This window comes from Alligator mississippiensis, chromosome 15, assembly GCF_030867095.1.
Source record: "Alligator mississippiensis isolate rAllMis1 chromosome 15, rAllMis1, whole genome shotgun sequence".
Lineage (NCBI taxonomy): Eukaryota > Metazoa > Chordata > Crocodylia > Alligatoridae > Alligator > Alligator mississippiensis.
This window is the reverse complement of record NC_081838.1, coordinates 7367811-7384780: the sequence shown is the minus strand read 5'-3', so window position 1 is coordinate 7384780 and position 16970 is coordinate 7367811. Positions and strand designations below refer to the sequence as shown.

The following is a 16970-nucleotide window of genomic DNA, read 5'->3' as shown; positions in this document are numbered from 1 at the left end:
ACCCTCCCCGCAGCGCTGGGGGCCGGGCCGGGCTGGGCCGGGCTTAAGGTGGCGCGGTCCTTAAGGCGGACGGGGGGCGGGGGGGCAGATCCCGCGTCTCCCCCGAGCGGAGCCCGCAGCTGCTGACTCATGGATGGGGGGGGAGCCGACTTTCGGGGGACACGACCGCCCCAGGCAGCAGGACGGAAAAAGTGCTGGCTAAATGGCTCCCAGCCCCACCTTGCAGTAACCACTAGTCCCCCCTGCTGTCCCCCAAACTGGAGTCCGAGCTGCGAACCCCTCGCCCCAACCCTCCGGTCCCAGAGCGGGGGAGACAACCCAAGAGTGTCGGCTCCCAACCCCCCTGCTGTAACCACTAGTCCCCCCTGCCCTCGCCCCAGGGCTGGAGAAGAGAGCCCAAGAGCCTGGGCTCCCAGCCCCTCCCTCCCCTGCTCTAACCACTAGTCCCCCCTGCTGTCCCCCGAGCTGGAGTCTGGCTGCGCACCCAACACCAGAACCCTCCAGTCCCAGAGCGGGGAGAGAGTCCCGGTTGCCAGCTCCCCTGCTCTAACCACTAGTCCTCTAACCCCCCACTCCCCTGCTTTAACCACTAGTCCCCCCCGCCCTCGCCCCAGGGGTGGAGAAGAGAGCCCAGGGGTCCGGGCTCCCAGCCCCCCCACCCCGCTCTAGCCACTAGTCCTCAAACTCCGTCCACTGCTCTAACTACTAGTCGTCTAACTCCCCCCGCTCTAATCACTAGTCCCCCCTACTCTCCCGGCGCCCCCACTCCAGTCCCAGGCCGGGAGAAGAGACCCAGGAGTTCCGGCTGCCTGATCCACTGCTCTAACCATTAGCCTCCCCCGCCCTCGCCCCAGGGCAGTGGGGATAGGACCAGGCTGCCCTAACCCCCCCTCTCTCACCCCATTCCCTCCCAGAACTGAGACCGGACAAACTCATCCCCCCCCCCCTCCGCGATGCTCTTCCCATGGACGCGTCCCACTTTCCTGGGTCCCCCCTGCGCGCCCCACTCGTGGGAGAGGGCATCTGAGGACCCCCAGCACCCATCAGGCCCGCCAGGACCGGCTCGGGGCAGGATCGGGCCCCTCTGTGGGGCGCAGCGGGCTCCTTACAATGGGCCCGTACAGCGCCGGGCACCGCGGGGCAAGCGCGGATGGGGGGGGGGCTCTGCAGCCCGGGCGTGTACAGCCGTGTGCATGAGTGTGCAAGCCCGGGGGTGCGGGCATGTAACGTGTGAACCAAGCCAGGGGTGTGCGTGCGTCTACCCGTGTGTGCAAACTCAGGGGCGTGCATGTGTGTATAGCTGTGCATGTGTACATGCATACATGTGTGTGCGAGCCCGGGCCCGTATACGAATGCACGAGGCCAAGGGCTGTGCAAATCCAAGGGTGTGCATGCGTGGATACATGTGTACGCGTCTGCAAGCCCGGGGGTATACATGTGTATGCGTGCGTAGATGCCAGCCTAGGAGTGTGCATGTGTGTGTACGCGAGTGTGCAAGCCCAGGACTGTGAACGCTTGGCCACACACGTGCAAGCTCGGGGTGTGCCTGCGTGCATACGTGTGTGTAAGCCCAGGGAGGGCACGCACGGGTGCAAATCCAGGGCCGTGGGGGCGTGTGCGTGAGTGCAGACGCGTGTGCAAGGCCGCCTGTGCCCGCCTCCAGCTGCTGCGATGCCGGGCCGGATCGCGCAGTCATCACGGGGGGGGGGGGGGGGGGGAGGGGGGTGCACGTGGCCCCCCTCCTCCAACCCTCCACTCCCAGCATCCCCCCTCCTCCAGCCGAGAACTACAACTCCCGGCCTGCCCTGCGCGGCGTTATTACCCCCGCCTCCCCACCCTCCCCGCTCTCGCGAGACTTGCGGCTCCGCCCGGCCCGGCAGCTCCAGCCCCGCCGCGCCCGGCCCTGCCCGGCCCCCCCCGCGCGACCCCCGGCCCCGCCGCCATGGCCGACCCCAAGTACGCCGACCTGCCCGGCATCGTGAGTGCGGGGCAACTGGGGGGGGTAGGGGCACCTGGGGTCCGGGCTGCAGAGGGGCTAAGGGTGACTGGGGGGGCACCCCCGCTCCTTGCCCCCACCCAGGGGCGCGGCGTCCACGGGGGTCGGAGCCCCAGATGCCCCCAGTATGGGGGGAGGAGGGAGGGAGCGGGGGGGGGGGGGCTGTGCTGCTCCCCCCCCCCCCCCCCCACAAGGGTCTCCCGGGCCTGACCCCCGCTCTGCCCCAGGCCCGCAACGAGCCGGACGTGTACGAGACCAGCGACCTGCCCGAGGACGACCAGGCCGAGTTCGACGCGGTGAGGGGTCGCGGGGCACGGGCATCCGGACACCCCTTAACCCCCTAACCCCCCTCCCGTCCCCCCCGCGCCCGGGCCGGCGGTGCTGAACGGGCCCTTTGTTCCCCTCCTGCCAGCCGGGCGGGCCCCGGGTCGCGTCGTGTGGTCACGCTAAGGAGCCGGAGCTGGGCACCGCCACGCGTGGCGGGGGGGCCGGGGGGTGGGAGCGAGCAGAGGCTGGGCCGGAGCAGCCCCGGGGTGTCTGGGGGGCCGGGAGCTGGGTGCCAGCCTTGGGGGCTTTCCCCCCGTCCTGCTCCTAGTGGGGTCGGGGGTCGTCACCCCGCAGCCCTGCCCCAGCCCGGCTGCAGCTGGAGGCCGGGGCGGCGAGAGCTGACTAAGGGCTTTGTCTTCGGGCCCGATCCATGCCAGGGCTCCCAGGGGAGTGTGGCGCATGCTGGGCTGAGGTGGGGCCAAGCTGCTGCCTCCTCCCCCCCCCCCCCCCCCCCGGCTCCTGCGGGGTGGGGGAAAGACAGGAACGATGCTCTTGCCCCAGAGGGTAGGAAGGGGGCAGCTGACTGGGGTCAAGCTGGGTGCAGCAGTGCTTGCCTGTAAGATGGGGGGCGCTTCAAGCCTGTACGATGAGGAGGGGCAGGAAAGAGCTCCCCTGGGGTAAAAGCAGGAAGCCAAGTTCTTCACAGGAGCGAGCGAGCTAGAAAGTAGGTCAGAGCCGAGGGGAGCCGGGGGGCTGCTGGGAGGAGAGAGATGCTCAAGTGGGGGGGGGGAATACGCCTGGCTGGGGGTCCCGCAGAGCCCAAGGACCCCAGGTCCCAGCCCTCCTCCCCGATACTGGTAGCCTGAAGGGCGAAGCAGGTGGGAGCCAAGCAGGGCTCCGGCCCCCAGCGCCCAGAGCCGGGCAGACATGCCACAGGGTGGGCTCAGCCTCCGGCTGCTTCGAGGGGGTTGGGGAGGCGGCTCGGGGAGCGCACTGCAATTGCAGCCCCTCCGGGCGATGCCGGTGCTTGGTGCATGCGACGCAGCTCTTGCAGGTTGGCACAGCTGGGCAAGGCAGCACGTTGCGTGCGTGTGCGTGTGCGTCCATGCCAGGCCCCGGGCTGCTGCCAGGTGCATGTCCCCTGTGTCCGGAGACCCTGAGGAGGCAGCCCCACACCCTTCAGTCCCGCCGTCGGCTTCAGCCTGCCCCGTGCCCAGCCCAGGGGTGCCATGAGCAGGGCAGGGAGTTGGTCCCGCTGTCCCTCCCAAGCCATTGCAGGGGGTCTGGGGTCTGAGCAGCACGCTGGAAGGACGGGGCAGGGGCTGGTGGGAGGAGCATAGAGGGGTTGCAGGAACCTGAGTTGGAGGACAATCCACATCAGTGGCTGAGTCAAATCCACATCCGTAGTCAGGGCTGAGCCAGGGGCCGGGGTATCCAGGACCCCCAAGCAGGGGAGGCCCACGTGCTGCAGGCTGAGAAACCAAAGCCCCCCACCAAGGCCTGGGCTTTTATCCCAAGCTCAGTCTCCTCTGCAGCCGACGAGCTTGCCCCTTGCAGCTAGGGCTGCTCTGAACCCAGGCATCCCCACTGCTGCGTGACCCGGGGCTCCATCAGGGCATTAGTCAGTGGCCTTGCTCCCAGCCCCTCGCCCCAAGCCATGCGCTGGCCCCTTCTCCGTGAGCCAGCCTGGAGAGTGGCACCAGGCCTCTTCAGCCTCATGCACCCCCCTTCGCCCACCCTAGCTGGTCCCTGCTCCCCTCCCGGGGGAGCCCCCCCACACCGCTAACACAGCTTAATTGTGTCTCTTGAGCGTCACGCAGTGGGACTTACCTGTGTTCCTCCGCTCTTCCCCCTCCACCACCCTGCTGGGACTAGTTTGCACAAGTAAGCCCCTTACAATGCTTCTCTCCTGCATGCCCCTGTCCCCTGGGCACGCATGTGCTGCCTGTCTGCCTCGCCGTGCTTTCTGCCTGCTCCCCGGTCATGTAGGACAGCAGGGGGGCGGCAGGTGGGGCTGGGGCTGTAATGGGGAGGGAGATAGCCAGGGAGTGAGCCGGAGCTGTGGGCACCCATGGTCAAGCCCAGGAGCTTTGTGAGGTCATGGGGGGAGGGGTTCAAGGGGTTTGGAAAGCTCCCAGCATGCACCTAGGCACTGTGCACCCCTGGCACAGAGCATGGCATGCTGGAACCCGGCCCTTGGGGGCACCTATGCAAGGGACTCAGGGTGAGGGACAGGGAGCCCCCCTGTCTGGGACGTTCCAGCTTCACCCAGGTTAAAGTCAGGAGCCCGAGGCAGTCTACCCACTCCTGCCAAGGCTGCCAGCTGGGCCAGGGCAAAGCCAGAGTGGACGTGGGTAGGACAGCAGGCGGCTGAGCTCAAGTGCCAGCCTGTGCCCCATCTCCTGGGACCCTCAGGGCTGATGGGGGTGTTGCAGGCAGGCAGGCGGGGGCAGAGGTGGTGGGAGCGCACCACGGCCTCTTGGCTCAGACTCGGGGCCCTTGGGTGGTCCTGGGGTTCAGCACTGGCTCCCTTCAGATCTCCCCTCTCCTCTGCTTGCCCCCCGCCCCCTCCCTGCCCTGGGCACTAGCAGCAGGGACCCTCCCACCAGCATTTCCTCTGGAAACACTGGGGGCGCTTGTTAGCAGCTGCTCATGAGGGCGGTCTGGCAGAGCCCAATCTTGGCCCAGGCTGGTGCCAGTCTGATTGCCCCTTAGCTGCCGTAGTCAGGCTGGGGGGGAGTCTGGGCCTCTGTGCGGGGTCTCTGCGGGCATTCTTCAGCCTCTTGTGAGAGCCCCGGCCCTGCCGCTTCCCTGCTCCTCTTCCTGCCCCTTCACCTCTGCTACCTAACCCCGTAACCCCCGAGGCACGCCGGACCTAACAGGCTCTAACCCCCCACCCCGGATCTCCCTACTAACTGGGCCGGGCCGCGGCGGGCACTGGGGGCACGTGACACGGGGCCCAGTGCATGATGAGCTGCTAATCCGGTTTTTGTCTCTCTCTTTCCCCTCCCTTCCCCCTCTTAACTCTCTGCCTCTCACCTCTGGGGACCAAGGAGCTGGTAAGGACCCGACTTCCCCTCTGCGCAACCCCCCTGCTGGTGCTGTGCCCGCTAACCCTGTCCTCCTGGCACCGTCTGCTCCAGGCTCCTCTAACCCCGCAGCACTAATGCCTCCTGAACCTAGAGCCATGGGCGTGCTGGTGACCTCTGCCTTGAGCCCTGGGATGCACCTGGGGCTTCTGCCAGCTGGCACCGGCCCTGCAGGTCACCCCCAGGCCTGGGAAGAAGCCCCCTCACCCTCCCCTAGTCCAGCAGGAACCTGGAGACTCTTGTGCAGCCATGACTCTGAGCTGGGGGCTTTCAGGAGAGATCCAGGTGCCTGTAGGAGACCCCCGAGTCTTCCAGCGGGTGTTTGGTGCCCTTCCTGTGAAGACCAGGCCCTTAAACTCAGGGTCTCGGCAATCCAAGCTCAGGGGAGCCTCACGGTGGTAACATCCCAGCCCAAGCCATGGGGAGCACCCTTGTGTCAGCCCCACAGGGTGTGGAAGCAGAAGTCTAGGCTAAATTTGTTCCACTGGTGGCATTTAAAATGGAGCCAGTGGGACCCGGGTTGGGGCCGGGGCCAGGGCCAGGGAGCCCTTCCCTGGCAGATGGTGATGGTCTGAATTGGGACCTGAAGCTGGCAGCACTGTGTGATTGGGGAACGGAGACAGCTCCTGCTCCGATGGGCTCAGGAGCTGTGTGGCTCTTAGCCTGGCAAGCGGAGGAGCTGGCCCAGGGGCTGTGGCTGGAGGGGTTGATGCCCTCCTGGCACTAGGGAACGCTGGGGGCTGGCTGGAAAGGGCCGGACACAGGGCCTCTCCCTGGCTGCTTCATTAAAACCCCCCAAACACACTTGTTAACCTTGATTAACCTTCCCTTAGCCACCTCACAGCTCTTGCCACCTGTCTGAGCACTGATGCTCTCAGGGCACTTCAAAAGCCCCTGGGGACCACCCTGCCCTCTCAAGCTGGCTCTGCCTCACCCCCCAGGCACAGCTTCCTCCCACCCCACTTGCCTAAGCCCTGGCCCCTCCTGGCAGCTGGCAGGCTCCCAGCCCGTCTGGCCAGCCCTGGCACTGCTCCAGGTGCGCCTCTGCAGAGGGACAGTGAGTGCCAGGTCTAGGCTGGCTCCCAGGACCACCCCCTCCGGCCCCCCCCAACATGCGGGGCACCTAGAGTCACCCCCCCATCACCCCACAGGAGCCAGCGTGGACATGAGGGCAGCAAGGAGGCGTTAGAGAGCTGGGGCTCACCCCAACTATCCTGGCCAGATTGGGGCATCGAGTCCTAGGCTCCCAGTCCCCACGGGGCTCTGCCAGCATCCACCTGGCCCTGGCTCTGGTGCTGGTCCTTTCCCTGCTGGCTGACGCCTTCTTCCACTTCTGTCCACAAGGGGCGCTGAAATAGCCCCTGACACGGGGTCCCACTGACCCTGGAAAGGAGGTCCAGAGGGCGCCAGGGCCTCAGGGGAAGGGGCAGGGTGATCCCGGCCTGCTAATGCCGCCTGTCCCTACAGGAGGAGCTGACGAGCACCAGTGTGGAGCACATCATCGTCAACCCCAACGCCGCCTATGACAAGTTCAAGGACAAGCGTGTGGGCACCAAGGGGCTCGGTGAGATGGGGGGCACCAGGGTAGGGGGGGATTGGCAGCTGTGTCTGTGGGCCCCGGGCACTGCCCCCACTGACTCCCACCCTCCCATCTCCTTCCCAGATTTCTCCGACCGCATTGGCCAAACCAAGCGCACAGGCTATGAGTCGGGCGAGTACGAGATTGTAAGTAGAGCCCGGCTCCTTCTGAACCAGCTGGGCGCATGCGCCCCGCTCCCTTCCCAGACCTACTCATGGCCCCCACAGCTTCAGCTCCATCACAGGAGCTCCTATGAGTGTCCTCTTGGGCCCAGGCCGAGGTTTATCCCCCCCGCTGTCTTCACCCCATCCCTTAATGGGGGGGCCAGGGTTTCTCTGTTACCTCATTAGCAGGCTGGCGCTTGCCCACTCTCACAAGGCTTTGGGGGCCTTGTGACAGCCACAGACCTGGCTCTGCTGTTCACATCCAGGCAGGGCCTGTTTCCCCCTGTGCGGGGTGTAGCAGAGCTGTTCAAACCCCCTCTGCAAGGAGCAGCCGGAAGTCCTGGCAGCTCCCGTGTGCCCCAGCTTCATCACGGGCTCCGTGACCCACTGCCCTCTGACCCCCAACAGCTCGGGGAAGGCTTGGGCCTGAAGGAGACGCCCCAGCAGAAGTATCAGCGTCTGCTACACGAGGTCCAGGAGCTGAGCAGCGAGGTGGAAAAGATCCAGGTGAGCACTTGGCCCTGCTGCACCCAGGGTCAGGGATCGAGGGTTGGCTCCAGGGCTTACTCACGCCCACCGCTGTTCATGGCAGAGCACTGTCAAGGAGTCAGCGGCCGAGGAGAAGCTGACGCCCGTGGCCCTGGCCAAGCAGGTGGGCGCCCTCAAGCAGCAGCTGGTCTCCAGCCACCTTGAGAAGCTGCTGGGCCCGGAGGCTGCCATCAACCTCACCGACCCTGATGGCGCGCTGGCCAAGTGAGTGGGTTTGACAGGCAGATCCCCCCTGCCAGGCCCCTGGAGGGCACTCAGGCAGGTCTTGGCACTCCTCTGATCACCCAGATGTCCCCTCATCCCCCACCAGGCGCCTGCTCATCCAGCTGGAAGCCTCCAAGAGCGCCAAGGCAGCGGGAAAGAGCCCAGCCAAGGGAGCGCCTGCCCCTGGGAACCTGGTCACCTACGAGCTGCACTCGCGGCCTGAACAGGACAAGTTCACTCAGGCTGCCAAGGTGAGGCCAGGGTAGAAGGGGTGGGAGGGCCCAGCTGCGTGGAGGTATCACCATGCCTCTTGCCCAGGCCTGTGCTTGGGGGCAGGGGCCCTTCCTCTATGGCTCTGGGCACCAGGCCATGGGCAGGGCGCTAAGTGGCCAATTGGATGCCTGCCCAAGGTTTCCAGGCAGCACTGGGCACCGCGTTCCTGGCAGGTACCAAGCCCTGGTACATCCTGACCTTGCAGGGCTGGAGGGAGGGGTGGGGGAAGGTAACCTGGTGCCTCTGATTTTGCCTCCACCAAGGTGGCGGAGCTAGAGAAGCGGCTGAGTGAGCTGGAAGCCACTGTGCGCTGTGAGCCAGATGCCCAGGTGAGCGCTGCCCTGCTGTGGGAGGCAGAAGTGGGGGTGTGTCTGGCCCAGCCTTGCAGGTGGGGGGGGGTCACCAGTGCCCCCTTCATCATAGCCTGTCTCCCTCTCTCCCCAGAACCCCCTGACTGTCGGGCTCCAGGGAGCTAGCCTGATGGTGAGTGATGGGGGGGGCTGAACCCTCAACTGGGGTCACAGGTCTGGCCTGGTGGGGTACAACCCTGCTGCTGTCCCCCCCAGCCCTGGGGGGTGGTATTTCTGATATACAGCCCCTCACCACCACCCCCATCCACCCCAGGAGACAGTAGAAATCCTGCAGGCCAAGGTCAGCACCTTGGACATGGCTGCGCTGGACCAAGTGGAGGCCAGACTCCAGGTGAGCAGGTTGTGGGGTGAAGTGCACAGGCTTGTGCTAACCTCAACCCCCTTGTCCCCCCCATCCCCTCCCCATGGGCCTGTTGGGGGGGGGGTCCCTAGGGTGAGTTTGGGGGCCTCACACTCTTTCCCCACCCCAGAGCGTCCTGGGGAAGGTGAATGAGATCGCCAAGCACAAGGCAGCTGTGGAGGATGCCGACACCCAGAGCAAGGTGCAGCCGGGGGGGGGGGGGGGGTAGCAGCCAGGATCTGGGAGCACAGCCCTGCATCTCCCATGAACCTGGGGAAAAGCAGGAGGGCACTAAGAGCTTCCCCTACTTACTCCGGTCCCCCCCCCCCACCAGGTGCACCAGCTGCATGAAGTGGTGCAGCGCTGGGGGCCACTAGCCAGTGCCCTGCCCCAGGTGGTACAGCGCCTGTGTGCCCTCAAGGACCTGCATGAGCAAGGTAAGCCCTGGGTGGGCAGGGATCCACCTCCCAGCTGAGAGGGGTGGAGGGGGAAAGGGGCTCTACCTGCAGCTGATGGTGCCTCCATGCCTTGCAGCCATGCAGTTTGGGCAGCTGCTGGCACACTTGGACACTACCCAGCAGCTCATCGCTGGCTCCCTCAAGGACAACAGTGCTCTGCTGGCCCAGGTGAGCGCTGAACCTTGTACCGCCCCCCCCCTCCTTCCTCCCCCCAGGGTCCTCCCTGACCCCGTTCTCACCTGCAGGTGCAGAAGACCATGAAGGAGAACCTGGTAGCTGTGGAGGACAACTTTGCTGGCATTGATGCCCGCATCCATCAGCTTGCCAAGTGACCCCCCCCCCCCATAGCCACCCCTGCTGCATGGGACACTGCCCCAGCCCCACTTTTCCTGGGAGGGAACAGACCCCTTCACCCCATGTATGCTGACAGCCATTAAAACAACTGTGCTCACCAGCCCTGCACCTTCTTTGTTGTGGGGGGACTGAGGACCGCACAGGATAGTTAATGGGGGGTGGGACAGGCCCTGCCCCAGGGCCAGGAGCTGAGAGATAAGTAGGCCAGGGCAAAGAGGCAGCAGGAGACTGGCCAAGGGGGGCTGGATCCCTCTACATCCATGTGCACTTACACACAGGCACACCATGTGCATGCATGCATCTGGGCACATGTATACATATGTAAGAGCACCCCCCCCACCCCACTGTGCACATATACAGGGGCACGCACATACACACCTGCGCATATGCAGGGGCACACAGGCACACCCTGCCAGCACAAACATGTGTGGGCACACATCAGAGGCTTTTAAATACATATTTTAATACTTGATACAAAAACGCAAAACCCCCGTGACCCCCAGGGAGGGGCCGGGGCCGGGACCTCAGCGACGCCAAAATAAGTCCATCTGTTAAATTAAAGCCGTGCCGGGCCTGGCCCCGGCTACCCCCCGCCCCGGGAAGGGTTTTTATTTCTTTTAAAAAGTCTTTTCTTCTGTGTACAAAACAAGGCCGAGTTGGTGCGGGGGGGACGGGGGGACGTAGTGTCGTGGGGCTGCGTCAGCCCCGCCGGTGTGAGACAACCTGAGTGTTCTCCGAGTGGGCCGGGCCCTGCCCCGGGGGGCCCTCCTGCACCCCCCCCAGCAGGGCAGGGGTGGCTGGAGATGATTATTGCTTTGTACCTTCCTCCCCCTGGCACCACCGGGCTGGGGGCTGCCCCACCACCCCAGGGGGGGCACCGGGGGGGATTTTTGGTGAGTGAACCTTGTGCTAAACTAAACCCTGAGGCGTTTTGTGCCCTGGGGCAAGACACCCGCAGGCCTGAGGTAAGGGGGGGGGCCCCTATCACACCACCTAGCCAGTACCAGCCCCCCGGGCCCGCTCTGGCCTCGCTGCCCCCCACCAGCCTGCGGCCTATTGCAAAATGGCTTCCGAAGTGCTTTATCCCTGCGTTGTCCCCCCCACCAGCAGTGCTGTGGGGGTGGTGGTGCCCATGTGCTGCCTCTTGCAGTGGGGGCCGAGCCAGGACTCCGGCAGTCTGCGATGTCCAAGGCCGGTGCCCCCCTTCCCGGGCAGGGGATAGAGATGGGGGGACAGGGCAAGCAGTCCAGGACCCCTCCGGCCCCGCGGCTGTGCTTCTGCAGGGGGGGCCGGGGCCAGTGCTACGTCAGCAGCTTCCTCCGGCGGTTCTTGACAGGGCGGCCAGGCCGCGGGCGCCGTGCCAGAGAGCTGTCCACCTGGAGGGCAGGGCAGCAAGTCTAGGCCTGGGGAAGGTGCCAAGCACTGCTGTCCCCCACTCCCATCAAGCTAAGCGGGGGCAGCCCATGACACTTACCGGCGGCACTGTGCCTGGCTCGGTGCTGGGGCCCCGGGCACGCGACGTGTCCACACGGGGGCTGGGCCGGGGTGCGCTGCAAGGAGATAGGGTTGGGGGGGTGAGAGTAGGACCAGAGGTCAGAGGTGACCCCCCAAGAACTCCCCACCACCAGGCTCACCTAGCTTTCCTCCTCCGGCCACGACGTGATGGGCGCAACCTCACAGGGGTCCCCTGCGGGCACCAAGGAAGCAGCTGGAGGGGGCAGGAGATAGGGACCCCCTCCCCAAACAGTCCCCCCAGACCCCTCCCACGTACCTTGCCATCCTCGGCTGCGAGAGGCCCAGGGGCACCAGGCACCAGCAGGTCACCATTGCAGCGCCAGGCGGGGTGGGGGGGGGCCATGGCAAGTGCTGCCTTCTCACCTGCCTGCCCATTGAAGCAGCACCGGCCCCCCCGGCCCCGCCCACCCCCACGCCGCGGCCCCTTGCTGCCCCGGGGGGGCCCAGCCCCATTCAGTCCCTCGCCACCCCCCCTCCGTCGTGCCCGCTTGAGCGGGGACCGGGGGTAGGCAGCCTCCAGGGGAGGCTCCGGGGGGGCATCTAAGGCACTTGGAAGGGCGATGTCCAGGCCAGGGGGGGCCAGGGGCTCGGGCTGCGGCAGGGGCGGGGAGGCGACTTCGCCAGGGGCCAGCAGCGGCTTCTCGGGGCCTGCAAAGCCGGAGCTCAGCTGGGGGAACAGGAAGGAGCTATGAAATGGGTGAATGTCTCCATTTCCCCATCCAGGCCCCCCCACAAAGCCCCGGCACCCCAGCTCATTTGCATATGCAGATGAGAGAGACCTCCCCCACCCACCCACTCACCTGCAGGCTCTGGAGCAGGTAGGCCAGGGGGCCAGGGGCTCCTGGCTGCCCCAGCAAGGGAGGCTGGGCCTGAAGCAGCTGCAGCCCCAGGGCCCCCCCCAGAGCAGGGGACAGTAGCGACGGCTGGCTTGGGAGCAGGGGGCCGGGGCCCAATGCTGGCAGGTCACCTGGGGGCAAAGCAGAGGTCAGCAGGGGCCGCAGCCTGGGGCACCCCCAGGCATCACCTGGGGACCACAGCCCAGACCTAGCCCCCAACTCCCCACTCACCCAGCAGCGTGGCGCTCAGCAGGGGGCTGACGAGTGGGGGGGGCTCGGCGCGGGGGCCCTCAGTAGTTGCGGCCGTTGCGCCAGTCGAGGTAGGTGCCGCAGGGGGGCTGGCCAGGCTGGGCTGGGGGGAAATTTTAAGGATCCAGCAAGCACCAGGGACCCCTACCCAACCAGTGTGGACCAGTCCCCCCTGCAAGACCCAAAATTGGGGGATACACCCCCGTGTGGAGCCCACCCAGGCCCACCCCCCCCCCGCCCATACCCTACGCAGAGCTTGTCCTAGAAGCAAGATAGACACCGCCCCCCAGCCCCAGCAGCACCTCACCTGGGGGGGACCAGGGCCAGCGTCAGGGGCCCCCAGGCCGGCAGCCAGCAGGGCTGAGTTGAGCGCCAGGAGAGCAGGGGCAGGGGGCAGCAGCAGGGGCTGGAGAGGGGCGTCAGGCAGCTCCGGGGCACGGGCAGGGGGATCGCCGGGGGGGTCAGGCAGGGGCAGCAGGGCTGACAGCAGGCCCCCGGGTGGGGACAGCAGGTCCAGGCCCAAGGGCAGGAGAGGCCCCGGTGGCTGTCCCTGGAGCAGCGCTGCCAGCAGGAGGGGCGGGAGCCCTCCCAGCGCCTCCGGCTCCCCCGGCAGCCCCAGCAGGGGCAGGGGGGGCTCAGGCGGCCCCCCCAGCGCCCCCAGCAGGGGTACAGCCAGAGGCAAGAAGGCGCAAGGTGGCAGCGCCGGTCCCAGTGGCAGTCCTGACTCCGGGCCCAGGAAGGTCAAGGGCTCAAGGCCCAGAGATGGCGCGGGGCCTAAGCCCCCCTCCTCGCCCCCGCCCAGCTCCATACAGGCTCTGGGCACCACAGGACACGTGCCAGCACCTGCACAGAGAACAGGTGGTTGGGGGGATCATAGGCCACCAGCCCACTGCCATCCCCAAACAGCCCACACCCAGCTTAGCTAAGGACCCTGGACCCCTCCCCATAGCCAGACCCCACCAGGACCCTTGAGACACCCCACCTCCAATGCCCCAATATCCAGCCAAATCCCCCTCCCACCCAGCTCTGCCAGTGAACATGGACAACCCTCCCCACAGCCAAACTCCAGCTCCCCACTGGGGACTAGGATCCCTCAAGACCCTCACCTCTGACACGCCCAACCCAGCCAATCCCCCCCCTCAACTCAGCTAGGGGCCCTGGACCCTCCTAACACCCCCAGGGAAAGCACAGCCCCCAGCCCCACTACCCAGCTGCAGAGCCTTCCCCCCACACACCTAACCCAGCTGGTGACAGAAGCCCCAGACCCCTGCCACCCTGCTCCACGTACCTGTGGCCCCAGGGGGGACGGGCGGCTTTGGCTGCGGGGAGCTCCCTGATGCCGGCTGCAGGCTGTCGGCAGGGTCCGGGCCAGGCGGCGGTGAGGGCAGGGGAGGTCCCAGCAGGCTCAGCAAAGCTGAGAGGGGCTGGGCGGCGGCGGGAGGGGGCGCCCGGGGGGGCTGTGGCTCACGCGCCCGGGGCCGGCGGGCATCGGGGCCCTGGAGCAGGCGCAGCACAGTGGGGGCGCGGCGGGGGCGCCGGGGGGGCCGCGCCAGGCCCCGGCCCCCCGCCACAGACAGCAGCACGCCGGGTAAAGTGCTCGAGGGTGGGGGCGGCTCCGGGGGGGCCTGTCCGGCCAGCTGGGCCTTGGCGGCCGCACTCAAGAGGTGGCTGGCAGGGAAGGCGACACCGGGCACGGGCGGGGGCAGGAGGGACGCCCCCACACCTAAGGCCACAGGTGGGTTATTGCTGCTTTGGTTGGTTAAGGCAAGGCCGGGGGGGACCGGTGAGGCTGGGGGAGGCCAGGGCCGCAGTGGGGGGGGAGAGGCCGTGGGGCCCCAGCTGGGGGGGGTGCCCTCCGGGGGCGGCGTGGCAGGAATGGGGGGGCCGAGCCGGGACACTGGGGGGCTGAGAGCCCCATTGGGGGCACTGGTGGGAGGCAGGAAGGAGGGGGCCGGGGTGCGCGGTTCGGGGGTCTTGGCCAGGCGCTCGGGGGGCCCCTGGCTCAGCCCTGGAATGAAACACACGAGGGGGGGATGAGCCCAAGAACAGCCTCTTCTCCACACCCCCCACCCCAGCAGAGCTAGGGGGCCGGACTGGGGAGATGGGTACCTGTGGGGGGCCGGAGGCCCGGGGGGGCGGCATTCTCCATGCTACGAAAGAGCGTGGCCATAGCGACGGTTTTCCGGCGGTGGTTGCAAAGCTTGGTCATGTCCTGGGCGCCTGGCACTGGCCCCCCCCGGCCCTGCACCCGTGCTCTGGGATCAAAGTTGAACACCTGCAGGGGCAGGGGGGCGCAGGTCAGGGCCATCGCTGCCACCCCCTGGCCTGGTACGTACCCTGACCCCAGGCCCTAGTGCCCCCCCCGACTCCCCCAAACCCATGCACCCTCCCCACCTCCCCGATACCTTGTGCATGTTGAGGGGACACTCGAGGCCGCACTTGCAGGTGCCGTCGGCCAGCAGGTAGGCCCGCGTCTGCTCCAGCGAGGTCAGACTGGTGCCGCTGGGGCTGGGGGGCAGGGACAGGGGTCAGGGCCCGGCTGGGCCACGAGCAGGGGGCACGAGATGGGGGCGGGGCAGGGCCCTACCTGACGTAGCGCACGGCGCCCGCCTCCACCTTCCGCTGCCAGCCCACGGGCACGGCGGGGGCGCACCCCCCCCCATCGCCATCGCCATCACCGCCGGCGGCCTCATCGCCGCCCGTCATTGTGCTGCCGCCAGGCACGGGCGCCTAAGCGTGGGTCAGGTTAGCGCGGGGGGGCGGATCTCCCCTACAGCCCCGCGTTGAGGGAGAGCAGGGGCAGGAGGGTGGAGCGGGGCATCGGGGGGGCTGAAGGGCAGGGATGCGCCCCCTGCCCCGTGCCCTGCAAGCGCTCTGCCCCGGGGCGGGGGAGGTGCCATGGGGGGGCGGGGGGGAGGTACCTACCTGCTCATGGCAGCAAACATGGTGGCTCAGGTGCGTGCGCGGCTCCCCGCGGCGCTCCCCGCCGGCCCCGCCACGCCAGCCCGCGCCTGCGACCGAGCGGGGATCAGGGCCGGGCAGGGGGCCGCTGTCAGCCCGCGCCCCCGCTCCTGCCCCGCGGCCGGGGCCCAGGCGTGCAGGCTGCCCCCGTGCGAGCCATCCCCCGACCCGGACGGCACCCGGGTGTCCGGGCTGCCCCTGGCGCCGCCCCCCGCCCCAGCCGGGCCTGCACGTGGGGCCCAGCCCCGGCCCCAGCGCCCCCCGGACGCGGCCGGGCCGGGCGGCACCTACCCGGGCTCCTGGGCCCGGCGCCTCCGGCCTCGGCCCCGACCCGCTGCAGGAAGAGGAGGGGGCTGCGCCGCTTCCTCCCCGCATGCGCACTGCGCCGGGGGCAGCCCTGGGGATTCCTCTCCCGGCATACCCCGCGCGGGGGGAGGGGGGGCGCTCCCGGCATGCACCGCGCGAAGCGCACCACCCAGGGGCTGACCCCCACCCTCCCGCATATGGGAAGGGCCAAGGTGGGGCCGCCGCAATGCATGCTGGGAATGGGAATGGGGGGGCAGGTGCGAACTTGGGGGGCAGCCGCAGTGCATGCTGGGAAGGGGAATGAGGGGCAGGTGGGAACCTGGGGGGCAGCTGTAATGCATGCTGGGAATGGGACGCGGCGGGGGTCCCAGTGGGCCCCCGCCATGAGTTTGACCGCTTCTGGCCTCCCCAGTCCCTCTCCTTCCCCTTTGGGGGCGCCGCACTGTGGGGGTCCTCGCTGCCTCTGGCCCTTTAAGCGGGAGGGATGGGGGGGCGCGGCGTGACGTCATGGGCCACCCCCGGTTGCCAGCGCTTGCATCACCCAGCCGCGTGACTTGTCCCCTTTAAGACCGAGGCCGGGCGGCCGCCGCTTCCGGGTGCGTCGTGGGGCGGGGCTCCCCGCGGACTATGCGGCGCGGATTGGGCGAGGGCAGCGGCGGCGGCCGCGGATTGGCCGGGGCTGGCGCAAGGGTTGCGTCATGCGGGGGTTCTTAAAGGGCGCGCGGCGACGACGCAAGGGCAGCGGGCGAGGCCGGAGTAGTGAGCGGACGATGCAGGCGAGGATGAGCCGGGGGCAACGGAACCGGAGCGGGGACGAGCGCTGGCCGCGTAGGAAGGTGCGGTTCCCTCTGACCCTCCCCCGCCACCTGGGTCCCTTGTCCAAGCTTCCGGGGGGGGTCCCTCCCCCCTGCCTAGATGACATTGCATGGGTGCCCCCCCAAACACCCCCCGGCTCCGCGCGATGCACCCGAGCCTCTCCCCACCCCTAATCTCCTCCCAGGGTCCGGAATGCCGGTAGCTTTGCACGGGGGGAGAAGCGGTGACCCCCCCCACCACGTGTTGGTCCCAACCTGGGGCCCCATTCCCCCCACCTGGCTGGGGCAGCTAATACAATTCCCGTGGCCATCAGTGGCAACAACTGCCCCAGGTCGGGGCGGAGGGGGGAGGAGGAAATGGCCCCGCTGGGGGAGCTGCACCAAAACACCCCCTCTTGTGTGACGTCACAGTGGGCGCGCCTGCCAGCATCAGGGGGGCTAAAAATAACCAGCCGGAAAGAGAGGGGGGGAGGGGGACTGGATCTCAGCAGCCGGCCTGATCAGAACCAGATGTGGGATCAGGACCAGATGTGCTGGCCTGGCCCAGCCCTGGGGGGAGCCAGATCAGGCTTAACTCTACCTCTTCCCCTTCCCACCCCCCCCCAGTCTTCACGGAGGAAGTGCATCTTCATACATCACCACAC

The 16970-nt window shown here is 67.8% G+C and overlaps 2 protein-coding genes across 3 annotated transcripts; one reads left to right on the top strand and one right to left on the bottom strand.

The window, feature by feature from the left end:
* The first annotated feature begins 1866 nt into the window (after positions 1–1866).
* DCTN2 (dynactin subunit 2) lies at positions 1867–9744 on the top strand. Its single transcript, XM_059719310.1, has 14 exons — positions 1867–1978; positions 2224–2292; positions 6820–6916; positions 7016–7077; positions 7504–7602; positions 7688–7848; positions 7955–8099; positions 8385–8450; positions 8566–8604; positions 8746–8823; positions 8963–9034; positions 9167–9269; positions 9367–9458; positions 9536–9744. Exons 1-14 carry the CDS (start codon positions 1943–1945, stop codon positions 9620–9622), a joined length of 1206 nt encoding a protein of 401 aa, XP_059575293.1. The 5' UTR covers positions 1867–1942; the 3' UTR covers positions 9623–9744.
* A 343-nt stretch (positions 9745–10087) lies between these two features.
* On the bottom strand, positions 10088–16235 carry MBD6 (methyl-CpG binding domain protein 6). Of its 2 annotated transcripts, XM_059719267.1 has the most exons (13): positions 15497–16235; positions 15170–15255; positions 14832–14974; positions 14650–14752; positions 14354–14519; positions 13533–14252; positions 12552–13087; positions 12227–12347; positions 11960–12126; positions 11416–11826; positions 11279–11331; positions 11119–11194; positions 10088–11020 (listed from the first exon to the last, which is right to left on the bottom strand). In XM_059719267.1, the coding sequence occupies exons 1-13, from the start codon at positions 15894–15896 to the stop codon at positions 10946–10948; spliced, it is 3057 nt and encodes a 1018-aa protein (XP_059575250.1). In that variant the 5' UTR covers positions 15897–16235; the 3' UTR covers positions 10088–10945. The 2 variants fall into 2 exon arrangements, with proteins under 2 accessions (XP_059575250.1, XP_059575251.1); XM_059719268.1 differs by lacking the exon at positions 15497–16235 and having other exon boundaries at positions 14832–15014; positions 15170–15248.
* Positions 16236–16970: the final 735 nt, after the last annotated feature.